Here is an 11176-nt window from a genome sequence, read left to right on the forward strand (position 1 = left end):
GATGGTATAGCCAGTGTTGCAAAGTAAGAAGTCCAAAATAACTTTTATTGAGACACAAGGAAGGCACAACTCTGTTCACTTGCAATGGGGGACCTGAGTTAGCAGGGACTTTAATTCTGCCTTTGGCTATTGTGAACAGAATCCAATTTTGCAGAGATATTTCACAACTAAGAGTAAAAAATTTCTCCACTGCCTGGTTCAGCAACATTTAGTCGCCTTCTCCTCAGCAAGATTAAACAGACACATAAGCATCCACATTAGACAACCACAATCTTAGACTGAAGTCAACCAGGGCCTTTCACTCCTGCTTAATGCCATTAAAGTATTCCGTTAATGCATCCATGAGCTCCTGCTTCTTCCCCCCACCCTTCAGCCCATAAAGCTTGCATGCATCCTTCAGAACAGGTACAGTGAACTTGCCCAGAGTGCCCTCCTGTACATGACTCCGCAGCTCATCTTTTGAGATTTCTACCTTGAGCCTCTTCTTTGCTGGACCATCAGAAGCTAGAAATTTTAGATCACCAAGATTTTAAAGTCGCTTCATAGAAAGACATCAGTGTTTCTTATACACAACACTGTTAATGGCAGTTAGCACATGGTACTTTAACAGCTCACAGACCTAGTTTCCACATTTTGTTTTAAGAAGCAGGTGTCACTCACTACGCAAGTCATGTAGCTTTTCACTGATAGGAGTAATTTCAAACAAGTATGAAACTTTGTGTCCTGATGGAAAGATCACCCCAAAATGAAACTTTTAAGGGATTCTCATTGAGACAGCAGAATGCAATGCTTCCACCGAGAGCTCAGCTAACTGACACTCCCACTTCATGCAGTTTCATAGACTCCCAGACTACGCACGTACTTCAGCATTACTTAGCCATTCAGCCCTAAAGATGCTCATCCTGGACTCACTAAACAGCCCATGCATAAAAGTCTGCTTCCTCACCAACACAAACCGAAAGCATGAACAATTTTATTACTCTGGCACAAAAAAAAAAACACCCCCAAAATTAAAATAAAATAAAAAATTTCAATCATTTACCCACATTGCTTCCAATACTTCACTATGCACTTTCTCATTCCAGCAGCTCTCCAACTGGATACTGGAATCTCCTCTACTCCCTGAGAATCACTACTGGGTATAAATCCACTTCCTTGTGAAGAGGAGTAGGAAGGCTGTCACACAAGTGGCTTCTTTAAACTATGAGATGAACTTGAAACTTCAGGCTTCTAAACAACATACAGACATCGTGTTGTGTGTCTGCATCACCATCACTTACCTTGGTTTTGCTTTACAGCCTTCCCATTGGGATTGTAGTCAGGGGGATAAACCAGCTCCTTAAACTCCTCCACCAGGTTGCCCAACCTGCGGTTCATCTCTTCAACCTTTGGCACTGGTAAAAGAGAAAGGTTTGCCCTCTCAAAAAATATAGTGATGACAGGAAATTCTAAACAAGGCCATCATACCCCATCCCTGGCAGTGTTCAAGGCCAGGTTGAATGGGGTTTGGAGCAACCTGGTCTACTGGAAGGGGGTTAGAACTGGATGAGCTTTAAGGTCCCTTACAATCCTAACCATTCTGTGATTCTATGATTCTATCACCAATACAATTGTGTCTCTGTAATAACTAGCAAGCGTCTTGCAAGCATGTGAAATGCAAAGACCTATGTTATGATACCCACAGATGAGAAATGTACAGCTTTTGATAATACCAAAAATCTGTATCATATGTTATGTAATGGACTCGCACATTTCCTGAATAAGACATACATACATAGAACAAAACTGACACTGACAAGCTGGAAGTGTCATAAAAAATCTCCCACTTGCCTACACTGCTACCCAGGTCTTATCTTAAATATTTAGAATACAACAGGTTACTATCTAAGGTTGCAAGTAGTTTGAGGCAAACCAGCTTGTTTCTGTCATGTATTGGTATGATATCTTGCCAGAAACCTAGATAATTTGTTAGGTGTCCTTCAGAAGAGACAAGTAGTTACTCTAACACTGTTGCTGGAGTACAACATCGTTTTAAAAAAGGAATTTCTCCTTCAAGAATAGGTTTCTAACCTTTAACAAGACACTCTTACCTAGGAACTCTCACAGCCACAAGGTGGCATCACTGCCTCCTCCACAATAATTCTCTCAGTAGTTCTGTCCATTTATCAGACTGAAATATTAATTAGATTCTTGAAGAAAGGAATTTATGAAAAAAATCTTGTCACCATAGAAAAAAGGTGATTCAAATTTAATTTTGGAGGGTAAAGTGAACAATTTTTCCTTTATCTTGAAAGTGACAGCATTAGAAAGTAAGGTTTCAATGTTTCAGAACGGACACATACAGAATTCTACATCTTGAAACTGCACACAACTGAAGTATTTTTAAAAGACTTTGGGTTTCTAGTAGCACATCTCTGACTTCAAACTAAGCCAAGAGCTTTCTGCCCCACCTCCCTTTGCATCCACCAATAATTCTCACTTGTAAGATCCTCAGCTTGTTCTGGTTCGAGCATATCCAGTGCCAAAGCCTCCAGATTCCTGAAGTGCTGCTGCAAAACTGGGTTCTCAAAGCTGTCAGTCCTGTCAAGAACCCCCCAAAACATCAATGCATGCAGCCAAGAAGACAGACATGTAAGATCTACCCCCAACTTCTTTCAAGTAAAACTACCCTCTTTCTCCTCCGACAATCCATCTCATCAGAACTGCTTTTTCTCTTTTCAATTTACCTGCTGAATCACTATCCTGTCATGCATCAACCCCATTAGAAAGCTGTGTGAGAGAAATGGAGACAGTGGAGAAATGAAGACTTTAATAACAGCTATACTACTTTCCACATACCTAGGAAAGGATCTCCCATAAGAGCACTTCATAAAAAGTATCCTTGCTATAATGAAAAAGGCCCAACTATTCCCTCTAACGTGCTCTAATTTAAACAATCCCAATCTGATCTGCAATAGATTGGCAGAACCACAATAAAATGCGAAACCTCTGCAACAAATGACAACAGCCCAGACAACAAGGGCAATACTGTAAAGAGCTCCAGAACGTGCTACATAAAGCATGTGGTGCCTGGGTATTCAAAATTATTAAGAATAAAGTTTGGACAAAGCTATTGCAAAGGGAAGCAATTTGCATCAAAATACACCAAAGTCTCATCTCGTGGACACCACAGCTGACCAATGTGTGCAAAAGAGCAAACAGCATTGTGCTTTCTTCCCCATGCTACCCCCTGCATGCTATTTATCTCCATATACCTGTATTTGAAACGGAGTTTTTGAACTATTTCCTTCATTTTGTCCACCTGCTCTCGACTGGCTGGCACCTTTACTGTAAAATCAACTTTCCGCTTGTCATCTGCGTATGGGAGGAAGATGATGTGGAAGCCTACATAGAAGAGAGGGAGCAAGAGAACAGTTATACAGAATCACGGCCTCAAAATGATCCTTTATGGGAAAGGCCAAGATACTTATTATCTGCCTAGGTCTGCTGACTCCAAACTAGCTAGCTGTTTTGTTGTACACAACAGCGATCCGTAACACTTTCTAGCACCTACAGCGTGGCATTCAATCCCAATCTCAATGTATATAATCAACATCACTAACGTCTTATTGAAAGAGATTCCAACTGAATGCATAGCTAAGAGTGGTATACTTGCGAGTCGCTTTGTATGAAGGAGATCAACTTGTCCACCTTCCCCATCTCTCACTGGATATAAGCTTGATAAAGGCTTGTGTGAAAATTGAGTGTTCACATGTTATTTCTGAAATGCTTTACTTTGTACACAAGCAGTGTTACTTCCCTAGTTTACACCCTCCCAGAAGAGGATTTTTAACTTAAAAGAGGTAAGAAAATGCAAAAGAGCAAGAGTCTGCCTTTGCTCCTTAATCATTCTGCACTCAGCTGAATGGATGCAGGGAAAGGCAGCATCTTTTCCCATACCTGGAGGAGCTATCTGCACTTTCTGCTCATCCACCTCTTCCTCCTGGGGAATTAGGGCCACAAAGCGAGGAGGGCTGTTCTGCCGGGCAGTATATCTGCACAGTATCATCATTTCCCTCTCCAGGCATTTCATCAGTAAGGCATTAAATAGCGTTGTACTCCCTGCAAAGTAAAGACTACACTGGTCAGACTAACAGCTTTGGTCCTTTGTTCAGGAAAGTAAGCCCAGACATTATAGTTTCAAAACCTGTGACTTCTTTGAAATGGTTGAAATATTGGAGAGGTAAAAAGCAGCTTTTGGAAGGGGGAGCCCTCAGAAATGACAACACTAGTGTCAATCCTAACCACAGCAGTGAGAAATCTAGTGAGAAATGAAATCATGAGCATCTGAGCTATCAAATACTATTTAAAGCTGTAAACAGGTGTCTAAAAAGCCTCTTTCTGTTCTGGTGAGACATCATAGCAGCAGCACATCATAGAACCTTTGTAGAAGTAGCACTAAGAATTCAGACTGCAGTATTCCTCTCTTGATGCACACATTTACTTTGTCTTTTACCATATTTGGTGGTCAAGAAAAGACTGACATGTAAGTGAGGTGTTTGATTCAGGAACCTGAAAAGCTGGGGAACCTAGTGTAAAGATTGTTAGCCAGACACCACAAAATATTTGGTCATAACTCAGCCTTCTCTATCCACCAGTAGATTGAGGAGCTAGAATTTTTTCTTTACTACTGAAGTTTGGGATGCATTAATACTGTATTTCTCAATAAGCAGACTTTCATGCACATGTAAAAAGGGGAGAAAAAGCAGTCCTAAGCATCCTCTCCTCTCTTCACAAGCCCATAAAGTTCTGCTAATTCTGCATAGTTTTGATTAGCTGCTTGTCATGATGGATGAAACACAAAATCTAATCAGCTCTTCAGCTACTGAAGAAAACGAGAATTAATCCGCAGCTGAGCGGGTCAGTAACAGTAAATTCCATACTTTTCAGCATTAGCAAGTTTTTATATTAGACAAAGATTTTACACTCGCTCTCCAAAGGCTCAAAACCACTATGAATCAGCTGGTTACCCTAATACGAAGTGGTGAATCTTCTCTTGCTATCTTTACTTACCATTTATTAGGGACTCCTCAGGATAGATGAACTGGGAGGGCCTGATATGGTGGTGCTGTTTTAGCATTGACAGTGGTTTGAAACCAATCAGATACAAGCCTGGAGAACCAAACCGTCTTAATTCTTCTGTTTCCTCTTTCTCCAGCACAATCTGTCGGTTTCCATATGTCTAAACCAGGGAAGAGCAGATAGTAGTGCTGGCAGCATAAAAAAAACTTGCAGGGGGAGGGAGCAGAAGAGGATGCAATTGCTGTCTTCCACTATTGAAAAAAAGGATTTCAGACAAGACAGAGCGAAGTCTCATCATTAGTGCACATGGAAGTGGCAAGCCTCAGTCTGTGATCCCAAGGGAAATTCCACCTGGACATCAGCAAAATGCACTTTCCTAAAGACAACGGTTAAGCCCTGGCACAGAGAGGCCATGTCCATTCCTTGGAGTTCTTCAGAGCTGCCCCAAACAAACCTGAGCAACCTGATCTGGCTTTGTGAGTCTTGCTCTAGACTGGGTTGGACCAGACATTTTCAGAGGTGCTGATTCTACGCTTGCTTCAGCAGATGCACATCAGCTATCTACTCTTGGCAGAAACAGTGACCAAGGAACAATGCTTTTGATAGGTCACAAAAACATATTGTAGTCTAGCTGCTGAAGTTAGACATCACGGCTTAATGTCCAGCTTTTTTTTCATCTCCTTTACTTTATCTGAAGAAACTAATGCCCAGCATAAACAATATTTAATCCTAAGACAACAACTTTAAGAGCCTCTGGCATGAAAAAACGTATTTGTGCACTTGTGACAATATACCTAGCAACTGCATATCCTACTTTGAAATAAGGCAGTGCCTAAACAGAACGTGACATTAAATCTACATCAGCCGAACTATCAAGCAGAAAGACAAAGCAAAGAATAAAATAACAAAAGAAAAACCCAAAGGTAATATACCCTTTTTTGTTCTTGTTTGGAAAAAAGCTCCAACACTCCCCCACCTCCTATGATTCACACTTGTCTGATCAATAAAATGGCCAAAATCTGTTCCTAGTGAATCCAAAAATAAAATGAGCAGTGACAGCACAAGGCCACATAAGGTCAAGCTCTGAAAGCCTGGTTCTGCAGGTCAGAAATGACCTGTGTCTCTAAGCACATTTCCACTAGTAGCTCTGCTTTCTTTGACAGCCAAGCTAGAAAAACAACCCGCTCTTAGTCTGCACGGAATTATAGAAGAGTTTTGGTTGGAAAGGACCTTAAGATTATCTAGTACCAAACCCCCTGCCATGGCAGGGGTGCCTCACACGAGACCATGTTGCCTAAGGCTCTGTCCAACCTGGCCTCGAACACTGACAGGGATGGAGCATTCACGATTTCCTTAGGCAACCCACTCCAGTGCCTCACCACCCTCACAGTAAAGAACTTCTTCCCCATATTTAACCTGAACTTTCCCTGTTTAAACCCATTACCCCTTGTCCTAACACTACAGTCCCTAATGAAGAGTCCCTCTCCAGCATCCTTGTAGGCCCCCTTCAGATACTGGAAGGCTGCTAGGAGGTCTCCACACAACCTTTTCTCCAGGCTGAACAGCCCCAACTTTCTTGGCCTGTTTTCATACATAGCTTACAAAGTGAACAGGCTGTCCCCAGGGGCATACATATGTAAATATTTCTGCATCTGATCTTGAAAGAGAAACATAACCAAAAGCAGCAAGATAACCAGCATCTCTTCCCCCGCATCACAGGAAAAAGCAGGCACATAATCAGTATGTTACCTGAGCCCTTTTTGTGTCACTAGGCAGGAGCAAGCTGCCTGTTTTTGCATTAAACATCCTTGTTTTTATTTTAACCAGTTCATTAGTTTCCCGATAAAGCTTCACCGGATAGGGCTTGTGAGCTTTGTGAAGAAGGTTGTAAACACCAACAGAAAGCGACAGATCTTTGTTCAGGTACAGATTTAACCTGTGTAAAAAAGCAGATACAGACTTGAGGCTTCTGAAAGTTCACTTGCAAAGAAAGTAATCTCCTCAGAGAACTTATTTTCTCTGCCCTCCTCCTCCTCCCCCAAAAATCACATGTATCTGAGCAAGACTGCCAGTGGCAACAGCTCAGTTTGGGATTTTTAATATATATTTAAGAAAAACACTAGGCTGTCAAGGGGAGCTCACTCCCTTAATGTGCTTTCACATCATTCTGCTATGAACTGACTCATTTAAAAACACAACTGTTATGGAGTGCGTGGCTCCAAAAATACTTTCTATCTGCTTTGTCAAGATCCCTCTAATCTCTCTGAAAGTATCTTTAATCTTACAGTAGGAGATCAGAAATATCAAGGCTATGTGAATCCACACCAAGTGCCTAGACAGACTGGCCACACGAAACTATTTCATAACAGGCCAAAATACCTACTATTCATATTGAGGCACTTCTTTCTAAGTTAACACCACTAAGAAGAGCATCATTTCAATCAGATTTCATTACAAACTATTTCACATGTTGCAGAGCTTTTTGTATTTTACTTGGCAATAATGTCATTTTTAAAAAAATGATCATGCCTGCACAAGCTCGATACAGAAGACGTCACACAGAGGAAAAAAGGAAGCCAAGCTTCAATCTCTACTCTTCTCACCCACCAAAGACAAATATCCTTGGAAGCTAGGGAAGAAATACCAATATTGGCCTAAGGAACTAAGACTGAGGAATGCAAGCACTGATGTCTTTATATTCCAATTGTTCCAGAGGAGGGTAATGAGACACAGTCTAAAGAGGCATCAGGTCCCGCCACTGAATGAAATGTCTAGGGTATTTCTAGAATAACTACAATTTCTAGAATATTATCTAGAATAACTAGGGACAAACCTGGCTAAAGTCCGTTTCTTTGTCTCCTTCGCTCGTACTTTCTTCATGAGATGTTCCAGTTTCTCTGACTGCTCAGGTTGGATCCCAAGGTCCTCATCTTCTGCTATGTTTACTATATCCCTGTAGAACAAAGAGATATCGAACCCTCCAGGCTTTTTTAAGTGCATCAAGTCCAGGATGATATCTAGAAACACAGTAAAAGATAGGAGAAGGAGGATCACAGAAACAGCTTTTTCCCCACATTGGCATTATTTCTCAGCATTCTCAGATTTCTCTCTTTACACAAAGAATTAATGAAGGAGTAAGCTCCAAATTGTCACCTGCACCAGATGTAAAGTTTTATAGGGAAAGAGGCAAAAGACATTCTTCAACTTCGGTCTAAACAACATAGCACAGAAAGTGTTTCCTCCCTAATTAAGAATCTGGACAATATTGTGTATGAAGAGGCTGCTTCAGGCACAGATGCAGGTAACAAGCTCAGAAATACCCAGTTTTAAGGGCTAATGGATTAACTAAGCCTCACAGCTTCTAAATCCAGCACATCTGCTGAACTCCAAGAGCACTAGTTACCACAGCTACACAGTTGAATAAAAGAAGCATTTGCTCTCTAGTCACTAAGCTCAGGATTCTGTTCTTCAGCTAATTCAAAATGGAGCCATTTTCTCTTCCTGGAAAATGGTGGAACAATGAAATAAAGTAGTTTGTTTTCCATGGCCCTCTCAAGTCCTGATTTATGCTATCAGAGTAGAAAAAGAGATCCTAGAAAACAAACATTAGTTGTTGGATACCAGATTGGATAGGAAATTTTCTAATTTAGTTTAAATACCAAATTTCTAATTTGGAAAGTTTGAGAAAACTTTGCCAGTTCTGATGATTTTATGTTCTTCTTCCACCACAAACTTGCAATGCAATCAGCATCTGCAAGGATACATCACTTTTATTCTGCCTGAAATTAGAGGGGAAAATAATGACCTGTGTCTCTCAGATCACCAGCTCTGGTTCGGGCCAGCTTGGCTTTAGCACTGTCATTGGCATGAGGGTCATCCTCGTTGGTGAAGAGCATGATCCTTTTGTGGCTCAATCTGACTCGGACATCACTGAAGAGATTAGAGCAGGCCCAGAGTGCTTCACCCAGTGAATAGTCAGCATTGTGGCCAAAGGTGTCATGGAAAAGTATTTGTCCTTTGTCTCCCTTGTACTGGTCCAGCTCTAGGACACGCTTTGCACCTAAGGAGAATAACAGCATTCATATACATTAGAAATACTGAAAGAAGTACTGCAAACTCTTCCAAATGTGCATCGCGGGGCCCTTGCAGTTGATATCTGACTAATGTCCTCTCACACCTTTGTGGCAATGCCCTTCCAACACCTATCTGAGAAAACAGTTCAGCATAGCCTAATGTTTGCAATATTGCAAGCCAGTTACCACCTGAAAGTACCTACGAGGGCCAAGAGGACACAAGTGTCCTGGCAATAATGAGGGGCTCTTCCTGCTGGGGGAGGGAAACAGGCACGGATCCAAGTATTACAAACCCTCTACACTCAAAGGACAAGTGCTCAGCAGGAAAGGCAGTAACTGCACCCACTGCAGAGGCACAACAAACTGCTGCGCCACCAGGGAGAGGAGAGGAGCCTGAAATACACCCTGCATCTCCACAGCACATTGGAAGGCTCATAATTATGTACTATACGCTTACTAACTACAGTATTATTTTTCTTATCCAGAGCATGCTGCTCTCCAGGGGCAGCAAATAAACAATTCTGTTCCTTTTTAACAGCCACCACCTCTCACCTGCATTGTCTTCATCAGCACAGCCAAGCTACTTCCTCTAAGGCAAGCCAAAAGGCAAGCAGGGAGAGAGGAGGAAAAAAGGATGAGCAAGAAGCCTAAGGTGCCTGCTGCCAGAAAAGGCAGAAGAACTTAAAGCAGTCTTGTCAGGTCCCTGTTGCAATTAATTCTGAAACTAGGACAAGGTACAGTTCTTTCAGGAGACCTCCCTGTGTTATTAAACCTGCTAGTTATGAAAACTAAATCAAACCTCCTCAGAGATAAAGGCTGCTATTAAAAGCTAGTAGACAAAATCACCCACAAAACTGCTGTCAGAGAATCAGCAACCACTAGCATGCATTCTTTGCACTCCTATCTTTTCCAATTCAGCAACTGGCACTCATTCTCAAGCAGATGCTAGATAATTAATAATAAACGGTGGCCACAAAGATTATGGAGACTCCCTTTTTACAAGAAGTCACATGGAAAAGATGAAAGCTAATGGGCACAAGTTACTCTTTGGGAGATACTGACTGGACACAAGAGAAAAAATTGTCACAATGAGAAGAATCAGGTACTCGAATCATCTCCCAGGGAAGTGGTGGACTCCCCAACACTGGACACTTTCAAGATTTGGCTGGACAGGGTGGTGGGACATCTAGTCTAGTTCATGCCTACCTAGAAAGGTTGGACCAGGTGATCCTTGAGGTCACTTCCAACCTGGTATTCTATGATTCTACGATTAATTCTACAAAATTCTAAGAAAAGGAAGAGCTAAATTCAAGAACTGCAAAACTTGTTCTGAAAATATGAGATGGAACACACCAAACAGGTTAGCATATTGGACAACCTGTTCTAGCTGACCCTGCTTGAGCCAGAAGGTTGGAGAAGACAACCTCCAGGAATCACATCTAACCTCAGCCATTCTGTGGTATTCTCCATCACCTGGAATGCACTGGACCTTAGCATGTACACATGCTTTTCTGAAGTGCAGCAGATACATGATGGGTCTCCAAGAGTTCTGCTAAGATCTTAGGTTTAGCACACAGCAAGGGAACCATCACATTAAAATAGAAGAAAATACATGGGAAAGGGATCTCACCCAATTATAACAGACAAAGCTAAGCTCCTACTAAGATCCCATGCTTTCAATAAACTTCTAAACCTACCCTTCCCCAATACACCTCAGTAATAGCAACCTTTTCGTTAATCTGACAGCTGTTTTCAGAGACCAGTTACTGACAGTGCTGCTACACAATTTCCTTACTCCATCTTTCTATGTGACTTTCGTATCACTTTACTGCCTCTACCTGGATTATCCAGCTCCTGAAGAACATAGACGTGCTTGAAATCCGCTGAGTTCTTGTTCTTTTCTGTGCCATAGAACACCACGCCCAGCAGGTCCCTGTCACTACTAATGATTTTGCTGGTGTACACGCTCCAGATGCACTGGAAAAAATAAGAAAAAAAGGAGAAAAAAATGCACACAGGTCAACGCATGAAGAAAATCACCC

General features: G+C 41.7%; 1 protein-coding gene across 1 annotated transcript; it reads right to left on the reverse strand.

The window, feature by feature from the left end:
• Window positions 1-24: 24 nt before the first annotated feature.
• XRCC6 (X-ray repair cross complementing 6) lies at window positions 25-11111 on the reverse strand (the record flags this gene model as incomplete). The annotated part of the gene is made up of 10 exons (XM_057424328.1): window positions 25-504; window positions 1281-1394; window positions 2480-2580; window positions 3255-3384; window positions 3940-4101; window positions 5053-5221; window positions 6811-6997; window positions 7895-8078; window positions 8867-9121; window positions 10973-11111. Coding segments are annotated over 10 exons (1647 nt in total), but the record flags the coding sequence as incomplete, so codon positions are not given.
• Window positions 11112-11176: the final 65 nt, after the last annotated feature.

The sequence above is a fragment of the Pezoporus wallicus genome, unplaced genomic scaffold (genome assembly GCF_028554395.1).
Source record: "Pezoporus wallicus isolate ANWC-B61680 ecotype Strahan unplaced genomic scaffold, APGP_CSIRO_Pwel_v1 scaffold_3294, whole genome shotgun sequence".
Taxonomy (NCBI): Eukaryota; Metazoa; Chordata; class Aves; order Psittaciformes; family Psittacidae; genus Pezoporus; species Pezoporus wallicus.